The following is a 22,097-nucleotide window of genomic DNA, read 5'->3' as shown; positions in this document are numbered from 1 at the left end:
ACGCCCTGCTGCACTGCAGCTCGCCGACGGAATCACTCCGGCTCGCTTCTTCTCTTCCTTTTGCTGTCACACAACGCAAATGCCAACGCTCACTGTATCGCAACACGATCGCGGTTGAACACTCTTTCACACACTGACGGGTGGCACGTCGAAAATAGGTCTCTCTCCTTTTCGCTTTTCCTTTTAGCTTCCGATTCGCACGTCTTATTCCTCGAAAACTATCACGCAAACTGCATGGCTGCGCCCAAACACTAGCGGCCACTTTTATCCCACTCGAGGGTTGAGTTCTTCTTTCCTCTCTTGCTTTTTCTATTCTTCCCGTGGCTTCCGATTGGTTGCCTGCATCGATATGAGCATATAAAAGAGGACTGCCTGGTTTTTTGACCCTCATTCTGTCGCTGCCGTTTCAACTGATCCGTTTGGATTGAAAGCAAATTAATCATCATCTAACACAATGGCCCGTACCAAGCAGACTGCTCGTAAGTCTACTGGAGGAAAAGCTCCTCGCAAGCAGCTGGCTACCAAAGCCGCTCGCAAGAGCGCCCCCAGCCACCGGAGGTGTCAAGAAGCCTCACCGTTATCGGCCAGGAACCGTTGCTCTGCGTGAAATCCGTCGCTACCAAAAGTCGACTGAGCTGCTGATCCGCAAGCTGCCATTCCAGCGTCTGGTTCGTGAGATCGCCCAGGACTTCAAGACCGATCTGCGCTTCCAGAGCTCGGCTGTCATGGCCCTGCAGGAAGCGAGCGAGGCCTATCTGGTCGGTCTTTTCGAAGATACCAACCTTTGCGCCATCCACGCCAAGCGTGTCACCATTATGCCCAAGGACATCCAGCTGGCTCGCCGTATCCGTGGAGAACGCGCTTAAATTCGGTCTGCATTATAGTTGCCATTCTCAACAAAACGGCCCTTTTCAGGGCCACTAGAGCATTCCCTAAAAGAGTTGTGTGAGCAATTTTCCCTTCAGTGTACCTAAAACTGTTTGTTCCCCTGGGGGAACGATTACTTCCTAAAGCCCCTTGACCTTCCTCCTACCACCGAACGATCATACTCTCAACACTGATGAGGGAGGTACGTCAACCAACCGACAACTCGAGTTGTCCCTTCATGCTTCGCTTTGCACACACTTTTGAATGTGCATCTCCAGCGCGGACTTCATTCTCTGGTACCGGCCGTATGTTTCCCCTTCTTCTTATGCTCTTTTCCGGATGCAGAAGCTTTCCCAGCTCGCCTCCCCTTGTTGCTACAAACTAGACAACTCGAACATCCAACATTGAAAGTTTGACCGTATGATTGAAACGTAATCTTTGGCTTGTTTACTTTGAAACACACCCCCTATGATAGTTATAATTGATAATTGTGGGGTTTGGAAATTGATTGATTCCTTTAATATTAGGAGCTCCTGATATAGCCTTTCCTCGAATAAATAATATAAGTTTTTTAAATACTACCTGCTTCATCAACTCTTCTATTGTCAAGCAGTAGATAGTAGAAAATGGGGCAGGAACTGGATGAACAGTTTACCCTCCTCTCTCTTCAGGAACAGCTCACGCAGGGCTGGCTGTTTCAATGTTTTATGTTTCTGTTTCGGCAAATTGAACTCCAAAAATCGAAAGTTCGAGGTATCCCGAACAGAACATTTAAGAAGCCCAAACGTTTCCCCCCGCGGAATCTAGGAATTGATTCAGAAATGGTCATAATATGGCCGATATCTCTTCATCGATCCTCTCTGTGGCTAAATTAGATAAATCTGCAATATTTCAACAACAACTCTCTAGCGGTGGACTGGATATTGTCGTCCTGAAAAGGACGGTTTTTGGTTTGATGCACGCAGTGTAACTTATGCCTTCTTTTCGGTTTTCTTCGGCAGCAAGACAGCCTGAATGTTGGGCAGAACACCACCTTGGGCGATGGTAACACCGGACAGCAGCTTGTTCAATTCTTCGTCGTTGCGGATGGCCAACTGCAGATGACGGGGAATGATTCTGGTCTTCTTGTTGTCACGGGCAGCGTTTCCTGCCAATTCGAGCACTTCAGCGGCCAGATATTCCATAACGGCAGCCAAGTAGACTGGAGCGCCGGCACCGACACGCTCGGCATAGTTGCCCTTCCGGAGCAGACGGTGAATACGACCGACTGGGAACTGCAATCCAGCGCGGTTGGAACGGGACTTTGCCTTTCCCTTAACTTTGCCTCCTTTGCCGCGGCCAGACATTTTGTGGTTGAGTTTGAGTGGACTTGAGAAACAAACGTTCACGAAGCGTACGTAAGCGGTACTGATGGTGATTTCACGATACGATTTAATTCATATTTATTTTCATGTTTGATTTGGGGGGGTACAATTATTCTTACATCTATATTGGTCGGCCAAGGGCCTTTCAATCTTGGTCGTTTTGATATGGTGTTGTGGAATTTAAATTTTAATATTCTAGTTTAACAATTTGGCTCTTTGGAGCTCTGGTGATTATTAAAAATTTGATAACCTAACTACTATATACACAAGCAAAACAAAATTTGATAACCTAAAGGGGTGCGACTATAGCGCGGACGACCTGCTGGTCTGACGTGCGGCAACGAGCCCTGTACCTTCCGATAGACTCACTAAAGCGATCTTCAAGGGTTTGTATCTCGGCCAGACGGAGGACCTCAGAGTTTCGCATTCTCCTTGGGGCGTTCAGTGCCATTCTAAGGAACTTGTTCTGAACCCTCTGGAGTTTGAGATGGTGTGATTTAGCGCAGCTCTCCCAGACCGGTATGCCGTACTCGATCACGGGACGGATAATTTGTTTGTAGACAGCAAGCTTGTTCTTTTGGGACAGTGTCGACCTACGGTTTGTGAGGGGATACAACATTCGCAGCATCGTGCTGCACCTCGTGACCGTTTTGTCGACTTGTTGTCGAAAGATCAGCTTGCTGTCCAAAGTCAAGCCTAGATAATCGGCCTCGTTGGACCATTCCACCGCTGTGCCGTTTAGGGTGATTTTGCAATCCTCAGCCGGAACAAGTCTGGGGGATCTGGAGTGGGGGAAGAGGATGACCTGGGTCTTCGCCGCGTTAATACATATCTTCCAGCTGGTGAGGTATTCTGTCAGGACATCCAGGCCCCGTTGGAGTTTTGCCGTGAGCGCTCTGATTCTTCTACCACTGTAGACGATGGAGGTGTCATCTGCGAACAGAGACAGTGCGCCGCCTCCTGGGAGTGCGGGCATATCGGAGGTGAACAGGTTGAATAGCAGGGGCCCGAGGATACTGCCCTGGGGGACGCCTGCGATGATGTCGTGCGCATCGGAAATTGCTCCGTTTAGTGAGACCCGGAATGTCCTCGCCGACAGATAGTTGTGTACTATTTTCACCAGGTAGCTGGGAAGATTATATCGTTGAAGCTTGAACACCAGGCCATCATGCCAGACATTGTCGAACGCTTTTTCGACGTCGAGCAGGGCCATGGCAGAGGTTTTGGATAGAGACTTGTTCCGTCTGAGGATGTTGGTGACTCGGGACAGTTGGTGCACGGTTGAACGACCGCGTCGGAAACCAAACTGTTCATCGAGCAGGATGTTGTTTTGCTCTACGGAAGCAAGAAGTCGGCGATAAACTGCCCTTTCGAAAAGCTTTGATAACGCTGAGAGAAGGCTGATGGGGCGATAGCTTTTAGGCGAGGAAGGATCTTTCCCAGGTTTCCTGATGGGGACGACTTTGGCTGACTTCCAGGACGATGGGAAGTAGCTAAGCCGGAGGCACTGGTTGAAGATCACTGCGAGGTGATCATAGAACTGGACGCTTAAGTGCTTGAGTTCCAAGTTCATGATGTTGTCGAAACCTGGGGCCTTCATGTTTTTGGAGTGTTTTAAATAGGTCGAGAGTTCGTCAGCTGTGATTTCCAACTCCTCCGAGAAGTCGTTGGGAATCAGATGGTGGTTGTTTGCATGCTCATTCACGGCAGCTTCATGCGGACTGATGATATGGTGTCCAAGATTATGTGAGCTGACGAAATGTCGACCTATTTCGGCTGCCTTCTCAGCAGGCGTTATCAAGCGATCTACGGGGCTATTGTTATCTTGTGGAACCAGCGGTGGAATTGGTCTAGGCTTGGTTTTTAAAATTTTTGTGAGCTTCCAGAACGGCTGAGCACAGTCTGGGAGAGCGCGGATTTTGTTTGAAAAATTTTGATTTCTGAGGTCCAACATTCTGGCCTTGATAATTTTGTTCATCCGATTGACATCGGATTTAAGGGCAGGCAGCCCAGTTCGCTGGTACTGCCTGCGGATGGTGTTGCGAAGTCTGATCAAATCTTTAGTAAGTCTATCAATTGGTATGTTATTGCTCACCTGACTGGTTGCCGGCACGTGTTGCTCCCTGGCCTGGGAGATCGCTTCTTCGATGGCCTGCAGCTGCCGATCGACGTCATCAGTTGACTCGGGTCGCACCTCGTAGTCGACGTGGGTGTCGACACACTGCCGGAACTGGTCCCAGTTGACGCGTCGATAGTTGCGCCGGGTCTTGAGATGCCGGTTGACCGAGGACCCAACTTCCACCACCACCGGATAGTGGTCCGAGCTGAGTTCCTGGTAGACGACCGGATGAGAGATGCTTACCATGTTGGTGATAAACAGGTCGATGAAGGCGTGGGCTCCCGATCTGCTCAACCGGGTGGGAGTATCCGGGCCCAAGATGTTGAAGTGGCCCTCCTCCAAGCCTTGCTGCAGGATGACTCCGTTCCGATTTCTTCGGGGGTTCCCCCAGGCTTCGTGCTTCGCGTTGAGGTCGCCAGCGATGATGTACCGCCCGTGCCGCCGAGTGAGCTTGGTGATGTCTTGTCGCAGGGCCGTTGCCGACCCGTCGTTGAGGCTTGCTTGCGTTGGGTAGTATGCAGCGATGATGGTGATCGGGCCGTCCGAAGCTTGCACTTCTACTCCTACGGCCTCGATGAGCTTGAGCTGCAGGCTCGGCAGCAGGCGGCAGTTCATGTTGTGGCGCAAAGCGATGGCGACTCCCCCTCCTTCAGAGTCGGTCCGATCTAGCCGCACAAGTCGATAGTTGGGAATGGAGACGCTCAGCTCAGGCTTGAGGTGCGTCTCCGTGATGATGGCGATGTCGATGGTTTTCTCTTCGAGAAATTCGACGAGCTCGATAGCTTTGTTCCGGAGGGAACAAGCATTCCAATTTGCGATCCTGGTGATGGCCTCACGGGCCATATTTGGATAGGAACGCAAATACCACCGAGTTGGCGGCGTCGATCTGTTCCGACTTGGAACGGCAGGCTCGTAGCCGTTGGAAAAGGTTCCTTGTGTATTCCAACATTTGCTCCGGCGTGTACAGGGAGCCGTCGTCGTCGGAGGGAGGAGGAGTGCCGGAAGCACTGGGTCCAGGATTCCCCCATCCAGGAGGGGGCGCATTCCGGACCGATGGAGCAGCGGCGGCGGCCGCGAGGCGTTGCTGAACGGAGGGGGCCGACTGGCGGGATGCCTGCCGGTGGGTTGGTTGAAGCGGTGGTAGATTGGGCACTTGGTAGCGGGGCGTCGGGAAGTGCTCCTCAGTCAGCGGTGGGGTGGTTGGCGCTGGCGTTGCCGTCCCAGCTTCTTGGCGGACGCTTGCTGGCGGATTGCCAGAAACTCCGCACGTTTGGGGCAGTTGCGGCTGCTGCCCTCGTGGTTTGCACCGCAGTTGGCACACTTCGGTTCGGTGCCCTCCATCGGCTGGCAGGTCGTAGTGGCGTGCGCACCGGCACATTTGCCACAGCGGGGCTTCATATGGCAATTCCTGGTCCCATGCCCGAGCGCGAGGCAGTTGCCACACTGCGTCACGTCTCGCTTCTTCGGGCGGTAGCGCTCCCATTCCACCACGATGTGGAAGAGCGCTCTCACCCTCGTCAGGCCCGCCATGGTGGTGGACCCCTTCTCCAAATGGGCCAGGTAGAGCTGGTCCCGGTGTCGTCCTCCTTGTGCTCGCCGGATGGGGAACACATTCGTCGGCTTGAGTCCAGCCGCCTTCATTTCATCGATGATGGCTTCTGGGGTGAACTCCGGTAGCCCTCGGATGAGAACTTTCAACGGCTTGCTACCGGGGGCATCGTGGGTGTAGAATTCCACCCCTTTTGCCTTCAGTAGCTTGCCGGCCTTGTCGAAGTCGGCGCCCGAAGCGCACATGATTTTGGTGCCGGTATGGCACAGCTTGAACAGCGGCCGGATGTTGTTGGCCGCTAGCTCGGATCGCAGCGCCGAGAGGTCCTTCGAAGCCGTGAAGAGGGGGGGAACTTTCGCGCCCGGGGGGGCTTGGTCCACAGGCAGGGAGGCAAACTGGTTGTTTGCCAGCAACCTGCTGTATGCCGCCGGGTTGGCATCTTCATTCCTGGCTCGTTTCGGCGCGCTGGTCTGCCCGCTGTCGGCCAGCGGGGCGGGGATCGAGGCGGAGTCCGCCTTTTGCTTTCTATTGCGACCCATCGCTATGGGCCGCGGTTGCTCTGCTTGCAGAGATGCCTTCTGGCTAGCCACCCCGAGGAGGTAGGTTAGCGCCGGAGAGCAGTCGCGGGAGCGGGAAATCGCGAAAAGTGCACTTCGCACACGAACGGGAGAGAATTCGAACTTGTGTCTCGCAACTCAATAAGAACACGCAACCGTTCACAACGGCAGTTCGATTCGGAATGGTGGTGATTTCACCGGATGAGGGTATCTTTTATACATGCGTAGCCCTGCGCTGCACTCATACTAGGATGGTGCGAACGAAATGGATGAAGTAGCAAACGAAGCGAAGGGGCGGAACAGCGCTCACCATTCTACGGGTATAAAAGAGAACCGACTGGTTCGGTCGGGCATCAGTTTCAGTTTTCGTTTGGAATCTAAAACAACGTTAGCAGCACGATGGCACCGAAAACCAGCGGAAAGGCCGCGAAGAAATCCGGCAAGGCCCAGAAGAACATTGTCAAGGGCGATAAGAAGAAGAAGAAGCAGCGCAGGAAGGAAAGCTACGCCATCTACATCTACAAGGTGTTGAAGCAAGTTCACCCCGACACTGGCGTTTCGTCGAAAGCCATGAGCATCATGAACAGCTTCGTCAACGACATCTTTGAGCGTATTGCCGCCGAAGCCTCCCGCCTGGCCCACTACAACAAGCGTTCGACGATCACATCCCGCGAAATCCAAACCGCCGTCCGGCTTCTGCTCCCGGGAGAGTTGGCCAAGCACGCCGTTTCGGAAGGCACCAAGGCCGTCACCAAGTACACCAGCTCCAAGTAAATGACGACCGACACTGCGTTCAATCACACCAAACCAAAAGGCCCTTTTCAGGGCCACTATTTCAATCCCGAAAAAGAGTTGATTTTGAAAATCTGACACTAGACTGTTTTATCACACTATTGAACCGACTGAGGTAGTGTCACGGCGGTGACTTCATACGTGACAACACCCCCCTCTCTGATCAGTTTGAATTTATCCAATTCATTTTATTTATTCGATGTTATCAGTTTCAGTATTGATTAATTATAACGATTACAGTTGCAGAGATTTGGATCCCCATTCAGCTGCGTAATAAATAATAGGAATTTCATTGTTAAGCAGTATAGGGAAACATCTGTTCACAAAAAAAACCCTAGATCTAAGTTTTTCCATCCGTTTGAATTTAAAACAAGAAGATCCACTTCGTACGTTCAACATTTCTGCTGATTGCAAAAAAATGTTGTACCTTAACCACACTCCATTCACTAGCAGAACGTTTAAAGTTCAATATTTATGCTGATTGCCATGTTGCACCTTAACAACTTCATTTTTGCTATCGGTTGTGCTGCATGTTAGTAGTTTAGACAATTTTGACATCATAGGACTAGCTAGCTAGGCAGGCATGATGACAAGTTTCGTGGTTCGTTCGTTCTTCTTCTCAACGTATTGGAAAGAAGCTCATTATGTTTTCTAGCGTCCCATTACAAACGATCTCGTAAGAGCATCCCAGCAGTTCAGGCTATCATAATAACGTTTATCGAACAACAGTTGATGCAAATGTTATCGATCGGATAATCTCGATAATGCCATCAATCGGTTCCCATTGATGGGGCCCATTCACATAGTTCATGGGTGGGTGGTGTGTCTTCGAGATGTAACGGGTCAAACGAAATTGGGAAAACATTCTTATACACAATGGGTGGTGGGCGCGTTGCAAATGGTCATTGTTGGCGTTATGAAATTTGCGAATGATGGTGACATGACACGTTGTGTGGTTGCCATTCGGCTTCCTGGCTCGGGTGTTGCTCAGTACTAGCACGGACAGACACGTTGAACAGCCCCTGAGGGCACTGTACACAAAAATATATCTCGATCGGGGGAGTGTAGGGTGCAGTTTCTACACCGGGAACACGTGCCGTGGGGCATGTTAGGGACTTCCGAGAACAATTTGTCGCGAATTCAGCGCGACATGTCCGGTACTACTGCCGCCAGAAGAGATTGTATGGAATGTTCATTCGATGCAACTGCAGCTAGCAAAACCGATGCCTATTCGGGCAGATTTCGCACTAGCTCATTTGCAGATTCCACCGCAGGGAGGGTGCTTGCTTTGCTTGCTTGCTTCTTGAAGTAAAACATTCTCAGATAAACTAGATCCATAGTAGCACGTGCACTGTCCTTTTCCAATGCAGTTGCCGCCGATGGCTGAGGCAATGCCAGCAATTTGCACACATTCGACCAACCAACAGTGCACAGGTGGAAGGTGATTAGTGTTTGGTGACATTGTTTTCCGGACAAAATGGCACAAACTTGTGTGACTGACGTCATAGTCGAGCCCAAGTTTTCGGTATGTTTGATGAAAAACATCAAATTAACATTGTTCAAAGTTTACTAAAACCAAACGCGTAACATCGCTCGTCGGCACTGGGAATGACTTTGTTTGAGGCTCATTAGGGGCCATTAGACACCGGCATACTGGCTATACCCGCATGTCACCGCAAAGAGCAACCATTCATGTTGCCAAATTCACCACCGCCGTGCAGGGTGGTATTGTTTCAATAGTTACTATTGATTGTGTTATCGAGCAAAGCCACACCATATGGCGCACGGGTGCTGTAAAGACATGTCTCAGCGGTGCTTCTCGCGAAACCGGCCCGATGTGGCGATGACGGGCTGCTAGCGAGACTCATGCACTCACCAAACGGACATACTAGACAGGCAAATACTTAGTGCGATTACCGGAAAAATGCGTTTTAAAAAGGTGTTACCAAAAATATGTACAATATTTCGCGAACAGTCATCCAGTGGACGACCATGTCTGCATCCCTAACACAGACGACGAAATCGAACACCGCACTGTTGCCAGAATTTCCGTCATTCATTCGTTTACTATCGCCATCGTGTGAGTGTTACTCTAGCTACCTATCGAGATGTCTGAAGTTGCCACTGAAGCCGCTGCCGCAGCCCCGGCTGCCTCGCCAGCCAAGACCAAGAAGCCAAGGGCCCCCAAGGGACAGGGCAAGCCGAAGAAGCCGTCGACCCACCCCCCAGTCAACGACATGGTTGTTGCTGCCATCAAAACCTTGAAGGAACGCAACGGATCGTCCCTGCAGGCCATCAAGAAGTACATCGCCGCCAACTACAAATGCGATGTCGCCAAGCTTGCCCCATTCCTCAAGAAGGCCTTGAAGAATGGCGTCGAGAAGGGCAAGTTCGTCCAAACCAAGGGCACCGGCGCTTCCGGTTCGTTCAAGCTGAAGGCTGAAGCTAAGAAGGCCGCCAGTGAGAAGAAACCGAAGAAGGCCGGCGAGAAGAAGGCCAAGAAGGCTACCGGAGAGAAGAAGAAGGCCACCAAGAAACCAGCTGGGGAGAAGAAGGCCAAGAAGCCAGCCGGCGAGAAGAAAGCCAAGAAGCCGGCTGCAGCCAAGAAAGCCAAAGCTGCTGGTGCCAAGGCTGCCAAAAAGGCCGGTGGTGTGAAGAAGGCTGCTGCTCCGAAGCAGAAGGCCACCAAACCTTCCAAGACCGCCGCCAAGAAGCCCAAGACCCCAAAACCGAAGAAGGCTGCCCCAGCCAAGAAAGCTGCCGCGAAGAAGACCGCTGCCAAGAAGTAAATTTGGGACAGCAACCGTACTGTTGTAAAACAGTATGTAACATCCAATCAGTCCTTTTCAGGACTACCATCCAAGTTTAGAACAAAGAGTTGCACAGTCAATGATATTCCATTCCTCTCACAGAGGGAAATAAATCCCCCCGAAAAGTTACGTGCACTTTTTGCCACTGAATGGCGAATTCTTCCCGAACCCTTTCGCAAATCAATAAAATTGGCCAATCATGCACCCCTTTCTCTGCCAGCAACTGTAAAGCCCGGACAGGTAGGCGAGCACTGGCTGGCACTCACTGTAGCGGTGCATCCGTACCCAAAGCAAACCTCCACTAGAGGAACAGCTTTTGATACACTCGAATGATTCAAGGATTTGAAGAAGTCTATCGACTTAAAGGCTCCCCCAGATCTAAGCGACAGCGACAAAAAAACGTCGCGATTTCGCAGCGATTCGCGTCGTGTCAGTCAAGATGGTTCCATAGAAGAGTGCTTGCAGCGACACAACAACGAAATCGTGTCGCTGTCGCCGTAAAAAGTCGCGTAGTTTTGGGGGAGCCTTATTTAAATCGGGTTGAGATTCGTAGCGTTGCCTTGTGAAACCAAAACATGTTTTCGCGGCAACCTGGAATCGAACCAAGGACCTTGCGATCGATAGGCCCGTGCGTTTTCAATACACTCAGGCAAATGGACTATCGAAATACATTGGATGCACTTATGAAAATTCGCCACAATAAATCGGGTTGAAATTCATAGCTTTGCCTTATGAAACCAAACATTGGCAACAAAAAATGTTTCTCGCAGCAACCTGGAATCGAACCAAGGCCCTTGCGATCGTTAGGTCTGTGCGTACACCACGCGCCTACCGACGCCTGGATGTGAGTTGATGCTAAAACGAAACATAAAGCGTTCGTATGTCAAAATGCAAAATGTATGCATTTCGATAGTCTAGTTCACAGGTCCGTACGTACCGGACCTACTGGGCAGGCTGAGTATCGACATCCCAAGTAGAGCGGTCAAGTACAGTTTGCTGCTAATTACCAAAGTAATCTTGACAGCTGATCCAGTATGAGCGAACTGCCACTATTTTCCTTGCGGAATAATCAAATTACTCTTGTGGATGTTGCAAATTAAATTAATTGGCAGTAAAATACTAAGCCCAGGGATTGGCTTCTGAAAATCTCAATCTTTCGGGGCCAATGGGTCGACCTTGCTCAGTATGTTTGATTTTCGTAATCCAATGCTGTTCCACTATTCCAAAGATGAGAGCAAATCAATACAGTGTAACTGATTTTAAGCGTGATTGGCGAATCGAACGCCTCACATCCCCATCGCAGTTTGGGTACGAGAGAAAGAGAGTGAGCACCGCCGCCATTTGCTTGCGTGCACCGAGAAAAATTTGCGGCTCGAAAATTTGGCCCTGAGCTCCTGACACTCAAATTGAAACCGGTAAATTACTTCCGCCGCTGTTACTACACGTGGAGCATTTCCGTTGGAGTGAACGCGTCTTCATTATCAAAATTTTTTGTGCTCATTCTTTTGATTTATTTCGCACATGGGGTTTTGCGAATGCCTCTTCTTCTTCTCATTTTTCTTGGCCGGCTTCTCACTTTATTTTTTTATGTGACCATTTTGCTCACATGGCTTGTTGGGAAGTTGAACCCAGACACCTTCAGCATGGGTTTGCTTTGTAGCCACCGACTTTACCACTACACTAAGGAAGGCCTTAACTGCTATTTATCAACATTATGCTCTTCAAGTGCGTCTTACTGCCGAGTTTCAGATAATTTGGCCGATGCCAAACTCCAGATGCCAAAATAAATCAGTGTTTCATTAAATTGATGTTTCTCTAAAGTAATTAAATCTAGGGTGAATTAAAATAATAAAACAAACCCACACATGTAGCAGCATCTACCTTACCTATTCAATTTGTAATCGATTAGTTAACTAATGAGAGATTAGAAACTCTTAAAATGCTGTTCCCAAGGAAATCTGGATTTATTGTGGTATGAATATTCAACAACTTAGGATTTTTTTTTGCATCCAATATGTTTGAGTGCAAAAACTTTCGGCAAGATTATTTTAGGCTAGTAAACTTTTCTTTCAAACTCTTGAGTCAAAAAGTTAGAGCCAAGCTCAAAAAATCAAACAAACATTGTTTGGTACTACATTGCTAATTATTGAGAAAAGTGAAACCTTTTTAAGAAGTTAGTACCGTAAAATGGGGTGTTAAGGACTCGTGGGGTTTTAAGGGATTGAACTTCTCCATCAAGTTTGAAAAGTCACAAAAACGTCGGAAGTCGATATATCTTGCTTGCTTTGTTCGGAGGATTGTGAGCTGCATTATGTGATCGGGGATATCTATTAATATTAGGTATTGTGGAGTCTAGATATTGAAAACGATTCAAACCATTTTTGAAAGAATTTTATTGGCAAAAAAGATTTAACTACAAAACAATGAAACAATATTAACAAAAATATGTGAGTAACCCAGAACATAAGTATATTTAATTGAGATCACAACGCAGACAAAAGCTTTTGAAAATGTTATCTAGATTTCGCCTTTTAATATTTCTTATGGAAAAAGTTTCTTTTTGAAAGTTAGCGGGGTGTTAGGGGATTATCTTTTCTACTACTTTTTCCAAGTTACAAAACTCGTTCGATTTATGCCGATATATGTTCCATTATACTTTAGGCTTGTTCCGTGAAGTAAAGCTGCATTGTAAAGGTTAAGGGGACTATTTTGTTTGTTACTGAATATTACTAAAATGTCTAGCCCTGAAAATATGGGATTTTTTTTTTTTTTTTTTTTTTTTTTTTTTTTTTTTTTTTTTTTTTTTTTTTCTCAGAGGCACCCGAGTTGCGCGAAGAGTGAAACCAAATCTACCTATCGAACTGTCAAACTGTCTACCTATCGAGCAGACCAGCAAAACAAATAGGGGCTATTTTCGAAGACGAAGGAGAACAATCATTCAAAGAAGCAAATGCAAATATATAGGTTATGATCCTGTTGCATTTAAGTATCAAAACCAATTCAAGACAAATTCAATATCGAGTTAGGGAGAGTTAACTGTACCGTCAAGCTACCATTCACCGTGCATTTAAGAAAAATTTGCACTTCAAAAAAATATAAAACTATTCCAAATAATTTGAAGCGTACTAGAATACCACTACGTAGCGGGCAATTATATAATAATTCAGGGAAAAATCTAAAACTAGTGATGCATAACAAAAAATTAGTCAAAAATTATGTTTGAAAATGTCATGTTAAGGTCGCCTCGTACCGTTCTATGTGTCACCATTTACCGTGCGTATAGTTTTCGTCATGATTTGATTTTGTATCTTGAAGAAACGTTGTTAATGGAGCAACTATGTTGCTAGTAGTGTGCGCATTCATTTTTAAGAGTATTCAAATCTTCATTTACAATAAAAACTATACAAAGTTTAAAAATTGGCTAAATTATTATTTTTTAATTAAAATCGTTATAGGAGGTTTGACTGTATTGTCCAAACCATTCCATATTCACTTAAATTCTAAATATGAAGTAGTTTAATGACGACATAACAATAAATCTAATATTATCGCATAATTCCATGCCTTTTACACTATACACGGTAATAGGATCCATATATATTGAAAAGGATCCATTCACCGTGCATTTGGGTTTCGACTGAAACACAATAAAAATTCTAATTTGCATTAAATCTCATTGCTCATACGATGAAATACATCTTACTAATAATATCCACAGTGAAAACTTGTTGAAATTTTGAAAAATTTCATACTCTATCGTTAAAATAAAAAATGTGATTTTTTGGCGTTTCTACTAAGATTGTTGCAATATCTCGTTATCAAACAGAATTCACATGATTTTGTCTACATAAACTAGGTTTTTCAAAATTATTTGTGGCAAAAACTACTTCGTTTCATCAGTTTTATCTTATTTTGCTGACCAAAGAATGATTTGTGAAAATTGTATGAATATTCTGTAGGAATTTGTATATGTGCACGGTGAATGGAGGCCGCACGGTGACTGGTGACTTAACGGTATATAGGTTATGATCCTGTTGCATTTAAGTATCAAAAACAATTCAAGACAATTTTACGAAGTATTGACAGTTTCCAGATTAATAACTATGAAAGATTTAGCAGTTAAAAGAAAACGGTTTGCGTTTGCAGGAGTTCCAAGTTCGATAATATTGATGTATTATCTGATTGAGGTTGAGCATAACTTATGAAAATGAATGAAAGCATCAAAGTTATTGATCAAAAAGATTATGTTTTGTTGTTGGCAAAATATGGTTTCATTTGCGAAAGTCAAATTCCTTTACAACCCTGTTTTGCAGTTACGTCAAAAATCACACATTTTCATGATTATCTCAGAAATCTGCCATAGGATCCTCATAATTGTGTTTGGCACGCGACGAGAGAATCCAGTACTGACCCGATTTTGTCAGCCAATTTCAGATTTGTCAAAAAATTGGTATCGTCATGTTTTACCACGTACCCTCTTTAAAAGTCCATGTAACCATGTCGAAATTTGAAAAACGGGAACAAAATAAAATGACCCGATTTGGTCAGCCTAAAATTCATCGAGGGGCTGACAAAATCGGGTCCTTACTGTAGTAGGGCTGTCCTTTGTTTAATTATTGACATACTAGAAGTTGCTTGAAAACACCCCATTTTACGGTAGACATTTCATCATCCACTTTCAATACATTACATACAATACAAACTGATTTGTTCAAAGTCATAAATGCTTGTTGTGGTTTGTAGATTCGAAGCTTGGAAATGTTCGTTCAAAACGATTTTCCCGGTGACCTTCTCAAATTCCCGGTTTTTCCCGTCGGTGGATTCAAATTCCCGTCTCTCACCCGGTTCGGTGATTCGTTTTCCCTTCGTTTCGTTTCGGGTGCGCGAACACAATTCCAGTGCTTGTAAATACCGCATCCTCTCAACCGCATCCAGTGAGCGGGACATTTCTCATAAGGTACAGTGTGGAACATGATGAAATATTTGTTCGTCCATCGCATTGTGGAACCGAGCGAGGCAAACTAAGAAGTTCCTAACGCAATCCTAATGGAATTTGATGAGTGGTAATAGGTAATAGGGAGTGGTACGACGAGCGTTCCGTACCTGACACTGAAGTCCGGAGTTGAGATGCATGCACGTGAGATTGGTATGGAAAGATGCACGCACTGGATTTCACCGGCGTGGCATCATAGCGGTTGTTGTTTTCGAACCGACCGAAGTACAACAAGTAAGTAACAACAGTAGTGCCACCCCGGGAAATGACAGTGCTGACTAGACTAGACTATGTATGTATATATATTGGCATTTTATGGTGTCTTCCAATCGGAGACGAGAATTTTCTCCCCAAGCCACGCCACCGCCGGACTGCAAAAGCGTGTAGTGCTTGTCCCATTAGATTACCCTTGCTTTTAGTGTGTGAACATTTGTCATATCAACTCCTTGATGAGTGTGTTTGGTGGCCCTGAAAAGGGCCGTTTGAAGAGCGAAACTTTGGAATGCGATTTAACCTCCGAAACCGTACAGGGTGCGTCCCTGACGCTTCAGAGCGTAGACAACATCCATAGCGGTAACGGTTTTACGCTTGGCGTGTTCAGTGTAGGTAACGGCATCACGGATGACGTTTTCCAGGAACACCTTCAACACACCACGAGTTTCCTCGTAGATAAGTCCGGAGATACGCTTGACTCCTCCACGACGAGCCAGACGACGGATTGCGGGCTTGGTGATACCCTGGATGTTATCACGCAAAACCTTGCGATGACGCTTGGCGCCTCCTTTTCCGAGTCCTTTGCCTCCCTTGCCACGGCCGGTCATTTTGGATGAATTTGGTTCTGTGTTCGACGACGGTAGTACTGGAACTGATGGCTGCGCCAATTTTTTGCATTAAATTCATGTTTATTTTCCATTGTGTTTTACAAAAATTATTTTTACAAATTAAGAGTTTGACCTTCAGGTCCTTCAGCTTTGATTTTGGTTGATTTTTGTTCTCGTTGTGGAATAGATTTGGTTTTACCCTAGTGTAATTAATCGGCCTTTAAGGCTCTGGTAGTTTTAAGAAAAGAAAAGAAAATTTGATAACCTAACTACTACTATTTACACTACAAAAAATTTGATAACCTAGGGGGGAACGAGGTCCCGGATGACCTGCTGGCCAGATTGGTGGCAACGAGCCCTGAATTTTTCAATCGAGTCACCAAAGCGCTCCTCTAAAGTTTTGATCTCGGCCAGACGGTGGACCTCGGTTGTCCTCGTTCTCGGAGGACTGTTGAGGATCATCCGGAGGAACTTATTTTGGGTCCTCTGGAGCCTCAGATGGTGGGTTTTAGCGCAACTCTCCCAGATTGGTACGCCATATTCAATTACTGGAAGAATGACCTGTTTGTAAACAGCAAGCTTGTTCTTCAAAGACAGAGTTGACTTCCGGTTGATGAGTGGGTAAAGTGCTTTTAGCAAGATATTGCTTTTGATGACCGTTTTGTCAACCTGCTGTCTGAAGAGAAGCTTGCTGTCTAACGTTAGCCCAAGGTAGTCGGCTGCATCAGACCATTCCACCGTTGATCCACCGAGGGTGATTTTACAATCCTCAGCCGGAACAAGTCTGGGGGATTTGGAATAGGGGAAGAGGATGACCTGGGTCTTCGCTGCGTTGATACAGATCTTCCAGCTGTTCAAATAATCTGACAAAACGTTCAGGCCTCTCTGGAGTCGAGATGTTAGTGCTCTCGTGAATCTGCCGCTGTAGACGACTGATGTGTCGTCAGCGAACAGTGACAGAGAGCCGCCTTCAGGGAGCTGAGGCATGTCCGAGGTGAACAGGTTGTATAGTAGGGGACCTAAAATACTGCCCTGTGGAACACCTGCGGGGATGTTGTGATGATCTGAGTTGACTCCATTAAGGGAAACCCTGAACGTCCTGTTAAACAGATAATGTTTGATGATTTTCACCAAATAGGTGGGAAGATTGTATCGGTGCAGCTTGTACACCAGGCCGTCATGCCAGACGTTGTCGAATGCTTTTTCAACGTCAAGCAACGCCATGGCGGAGGATTTGGCAAGGGACTTGTTCCGCCTGAGGATGTTGGTTACTCGAGTCAGTTGGTGCACGGTTGAACGACCGCGTCGAAAGCCAAACTGTTCCTCGAGCAAGATGTTGTTTTGATCGGCTGCCGAAAGCAGCCGTCTGTTGATCGCTTTTTCAAAAAGCTTTGATAACCCTGAGAGAAGGCTGATGGGTCGATAGCTTTTGGGGGAGGAAGGATCCTTCCCAGGTTTCTTAATGGGGATGACTTTTGCTGACTTCCACGACGAGGGGAAGTAGCTAAGTCGGAGGCACTGATTGAAAATCAGTGCCAGATGTTGGTAGAACTGGAGACTCAATTGCTTGAGCTCCAAGTTCAGGATGTTGTCGAAACCTGGGGCCTTCATGTTTTTGGATGTTTTGAGATAGGCCAGCAACTCGTCGGCAGTGATCTCCAACTCCTCCGAGAAGTCGTTGGGAGATTGGTGTAGGTTAGCTGCGTGTTCGGAAACAGCAGCTTCGTGTGGGCTAGGAATGTCTAGCCCTAGATTGTGGGAGCTGACGAAATGCCGACCTATCTCAGCAGCCTTCTCCGCAGGGGTTATCAAGCGATCCTTAAAAAAGGGGGTTGCTCACCTGACCAGATGCTGGTACATGCTGTTCTCGGGCCACGGAGATGGCCTCTTCGACGCTCTGCAGGTGCCGGTCGATGTCTTCAGCGGACGCCAGGGGAGCCTCGTACTGGATGTTAGCGTCGACACACCGCTGGAATTGGCCCCAGTCGACACGATGGTAGTTGCGCCGGGTGACCCGATGCCGGTTGACCAGGGAACCAACTTCTGCCACCACCGGGTAGTGGTCCGAGCTCAGGTCCTGGTGAACGACCGGTTGGGAGATGTTGTCGGCCATGTTGGTCAGGAAGATATCAATGGTCGCATGGGCCCCGGACCGGCTCAGGCGGGTGGGTGAATCCGGGCTCAGGATGGTGTAGTGGCCTTCCTCCAGGTCCTGTTGTAGGATGAGGCCGTTCCTATTTCGCCGGGGGTTTCCCCAGATCTCGTGCCTTGCATTCAGATCGCCAGCCAGGATGAACTGCCCCTGCCGCCGTGTCAGTTTGACGATGTCTTGCTTTAGGGCCGCCGATGTTCCGTCGTTGATGTTGGTTTGCTTCGGGCAGTACGCCGCGATGATCGTGATTGGGCCGATGGAGGTTTCCACCCGAACACCTACGGCCTCGATGACTTTTAGTTGGAAGCTCGGCAGCAGGGTGCAGTTTACGTTCCTCCGCAGAGCAACCGCAACGCCTCCACCTTCGGATCCGCACCGGTCAAGCCGCACGAGCCGGAAGTCGGGGATGAAGATGTTAACTTCCGGCTTGAGGTGCGTCTCCGTTATCACTGCTATGTCGATGCCTTCCTGGTCCAGGAAGGCGGACAACTCTCGATTTTTGCTCCGGAGGGAGCAAGCGTTCCAGTTGAGGATCTTGGTGGTGGCCTCACGGGCCATATTTGGATAAGAACGCAAATACCACCGAGTTGGCGGCGTCGATCTGTTCCGACTTGGAACGGCAGGCTCGTAGCCGTTGGAAAAGGTTCCTTGTGTATTCCAACATTTGCTCCGGCGTGTACAGGGAGCCGTCGTCGTCGGAGGGAGGAGGAGTGCCGGAAGCACTGGGTCCAGGATTCCCCCATCCAGGAGGGGGCGCATTCCGGACCGATGGAGCAGCGGCGGCGGCCGCGAGGCGTTGCTGAACGGAGGGGGCCGACTGGCGGGATGCCTGCCGGTGGGTTGGTTGAAGCGGTGGTAGATTGGGCACTTGGTAGCGGGGCGTCGGGAAGTGCTCCTCAGTCAGCGGTGGGGGTGGTTGGCGCTGGCGTTGCCGTCCCAGCTTCTTGGCGGACGCTTGCTGGCGGATTGCCAGAAACTCCGCACGTTTGGGGCAGTTGCGGCTGCTGCCCTCGTGGTTTGCACCGCAGTTGGCGCACTTCGATTCGGTGCCCTCCATCGGCTGGCAGGTCGAAGTGGCGTGCGCACCGGCACATTTGCCACAGCGGGGCTTCATATGGCAATTCCTGGTCCCGTGGCCGAACGCGAGGCAGTTGCCACACTGCGTCACGTCTCGTTTTTTCGGGCGGTAGCGCTCCCATTCCACCACGATGTGGAAGAGCGCTCTCACTCTTGTCAGGCCCGCCATGGTGGTAGACCCCTTCTCCAAATGGGCCAGGTAGAGCTGGTCCCGGTGTCGTCCTCCTTGTGCTCGCCGGATGGGGAACACACTCGTCGGCTTGAGTCCAGCCGCCTTCATTTCATCGATGATGGCCTCCGGGGTGAACTCCGGCAGCCCTCGGACGAGTACTTTGAACGGCTTGCTACCGGGGGCATCGTGGGTGTAGAATTCCACCCCTTTTGCCTTCAGCAGCTTGCCGGCCTTGTCGTAATCGGCGCCGGAGGCGCACATGATCTTAGTGCCGGTATGGCACAGCTTGAACAGCGGCCGGATGTTGTTGGCCGCTAGCTCGGATCGCAGCGCCGAGAGGTCCTTCGACGCCGTGAAGAGGGGGGGAACCTTCGCGCCCGGGGGGGCTTGGTCCACAGGCAGGGAGGCAAACTTGTTATTTGCCAGCAACCTGCTGTATGCCGCCGGGTTGGCATCTTCATTCCTGGCTCGTTTTGGCGCGCTGGTCTGCCCGCTGTCGGCCAGCGGGGCGGGGGTCGAGGCGGAGTCCGCCTTTTGCTTCCGATTGCGACCCATCGCTATGGGCCGCGGTTGCTCTGCTTCGACTAGCAGAGATGCTTTCTGGCTAGCCACCCCTAGGAGGTAGGTTAGCGCCGGAGAGCAGTCGCGGGAGCGGGAAATCGCGAAAAGAGAGTGCACTTCGCACACGCACGGAAGAGAATTCGAACTTGTGTCTCGCAACTCAAAAAGACACGCAACCGTTCACAACGGCAGTTCGATTCGGAATGGCTGCGCCAAACACTAGCGGCCACTTTTATACCCACTCGAGGGTTGAGTTCTTCTTTCCTCTCTTGCTTTTTCTATTCTTCCGTGGCTTCCGATTGGTTGCCTGCATCGATATGAGCATATAAAAGAGGACTGCCTGGTTTTTTGACCCTCATTCTGTCGCTGCGTTTCAACTGATCCGTTTGGATTGAAAGCAAATTAATCATCATCTAACACAATGGCCCGTACCAAGCAGACTGCTCGTAAGTCTACTGGAGGAAAAGCTCCTCGCAAGCAGCTGGCTACCAAAGCCGCTCGCAAGAGCGCCCCAGCCACCGGAGGTGTCAAGAAGCCTCACCGTTATCGGCCAGGAACCGTTGCTCTGCGTGAAATCCGTCGCTACCAAAAGTCGACTGAGCTGCTGATCCGCAAGCTGCCATTCCAGCGTCTGGTTCGTGAGATCGCCCAGGACTTCAAGACCGATCTGCGCTTCCAGAGCTCGGCTGTCATGGCCCTGCAGGAAGCGAGCGAGGCCTATCTGGTCGGTCTTTTCGAAGATACCAACCTTTGCGCCATCCACGCCAAGCGTGTCACCATTATGCCCAAGGACATCCAGCTGGCTCGCCGTATCCGTGGAGAACGCGCTTAAATTCGGTCTGCATTATAGTTGCCATTCTCAACAAAACGGCCCTTTTCAGGGCCACTAGAGCATTCCCTAAAAGAGTTGTGTGAGCAATTTTCCCTTCAGTGTACCTAAAACTGTTTGTTCCCCTGGGGGAACGATTACTTCCTAAAGCCCCTTGACCTTCCTCCTACCACCGAACGATCATACTCTCAACACTGATGAGGGAGGTACGTCAACCAACCGACAACTCGAGTTGTCCCTTCATGCTTCGCTTTGCACACACTTTTGAATGTGCATCTCCAGCGCGGACTTCATTCTCTGGTACCGGCCGTATGTTTCCCCTTCTTCTTATGCTCTTTTCCGGATTCAGAAGCTTTCCCAGCTCGCCTCCCCTTGTTGCTACAAACTAGACAACTCGAACATCCAACATTGAAAGTTTGACCGTATGATTGAAACGTAATCTTTGGCTTGTTTACTTTGAAACACACCCCTATGATAGTTATAATTGATAATTGTGGGGTTTGGAAATTGATTGATTCCTTTAATATTAGGAGCTCCTGATATAGCCTTTCCTCGAATAAATAATATAAGTTTTTTAAATACTACCTGCTTCATCAACTCTTCTATTGTCAAGCAGTAGATAGTAGAAAATGGGGCAGGAACTGGATGAACAGTTTACCCTCCTCTCTCTTCAGGAACAGCTCACGCAGGGCTGGCTGTTTCAATGTTTTATGTTTCTGTTTCGGCAAATTGAACTCCAAAAATCGAAAGTTCGAGGTATCCCGAACAGAACATTTAAGAAGCCCAAACGTTTCCCCCCGCGGAATCTAGGAATTGATTCAGAAATGGTCATAATATGGCCGATATCTCTTCATCGATCCTCTCTGTGGCTAAATTAGATAAATCTGCAATATTTCAACAACAACTCTCTAGCGGTGGACTGGATATTGTCGTCCTGAAAAGGACGGTTTTTGGTTTGATGCACGCAGTGTAACTTATGCCTTCTTTTCGGTTTTCTTCGGCAGCAAGACAGCCTGAATGTTGGGCAGAACACCACCTTGGGCGATGGTAACACCGGACAGCAGCTTGTTCAATTCTTCGTCGTTGCGGATGGCCAACTGCAGATGACGGGGAATGATTCTGGTCTTCTTGTTGTCACGGGCAGCGTTTCCTGCCAATTCGAGCACTTCAGCGGCCAGATATTCCATAACGGCAGCCAAGTAGACTGGAGCGCCGGCACCGACACGCTCGGCATAGTTGCCCTTCCGGAGCAGACGGTGAATACGACCGACTGGGAACTGCAATCCAGCGCGGTTGGAACGGGACTTTGCCTTTCCCTTAACTTTGCCTCCTTTGCCGCGGCCAGACATTTTGTGGTTGAGTTTGAGTGGACTTGAGAAACAAACGTTCACGAAGCGTACGTAAGCGGTACTGATGGTGATTTCACCGGATGAG

The 22,097-nt window shown here is 48.6% G+C and overlaps 5 protein-coding genes and 1 pseudogene across 5 annotated transcripts; 3 read left to right on the top strand and 3 right to left on the bottom strand.

Annotated features, from left to right (window-relative positions):
* The first annotated feature begins 404 nt into the window (after positions 1–404).
* On the top strand, positions 405–921 carry LOC110677864 (annotated as a pseudogene).
* Positions 922–1,838: 917 nt separating this feature from the next.
* On the bottom strand, positions 1,839–2,213 carry LOC110678255 (histone H2A). Its single transcript, XM_021850873.1, has one exon. It carries the CDS (start codon positions 2,211–2,213, stop codon positions 1,839–1,841), a length of 375 nt encoding a protein of 124 aa, XP_021706565.1.
* A 4,642-nt stretch (positions 2,214–6,855) lies between these two features.
* Positions 6,856–7,230, top strand: LOC110678253 (histone H2B). Its single transcript, XM_021850872.1, has one exon. It carries the CDS (start codon positions 6,856–6,858, stop codon positions 7,228–7,230), a length of 375 nt encoding a protein of 124 aa, XP_021706564.1.
* Positions 7,231–9,356: 2,126 nt separating this feature from the next.
* LOC110678252 (histone H1-like) lies at positions 9,357–10,037 on the top strand. Its single transcript, XM_021850871.1, has one exon. The coding sequence runs from the start codon at positions 9,357–9,359 to the stop codon at positions 10,035–10,037; it is 681 nt and encodes a 226-aa protein (XP_021706563.1).
* A 5,523-nt stretch (positions 10,038–15,560) lies between these two features.
* On the bottom strand, positions 15,561–15,872 carry LOC110678251 (histone H4). Its single transcript, XM_021850870.1, has one exon. It carries the CDS (start codon positions 15,870–15,872, stop codon positions 15,561–15,563), a length of 312 nt encoding a protein of 103 aa, XP_021706562.1.
* Positions 15,873–21,637: 5,765 nt separating this feature from the next.
* Positions 21,638–22,012, bottom strand: LOC5579068 (histone H2A). The gene has a single exon (XM_001657217.2). It carries the CDS (start codon positions 22,010–22,012, stop codon positions 21,638–21,640), a length of 375 nt encoding a protein of 124 aa, XP_001657267.1.
* Between the last annotated feature and the right edge of the window lie 85 nt (positions 22,013–22,097).

This window comes from Aedes aegypti, chromosome 3, assembly GCF_002204515.2.
Source record: "Aedes aegypti strain LVP_AGWG chromosome 3, AaegL5.0 Primary Assembly, whole genome shotgun sequence".
Taxonomy (NCBI): domain Eukaryota; kingdom Metazoa; phylum Arthropoda; class Insecta; order Diptera; family Culicidae; genus Aedes; species Aedes aegypti.
This window is presented reverse-complemented; position numbering and strand designations above follow the sequence as displayed.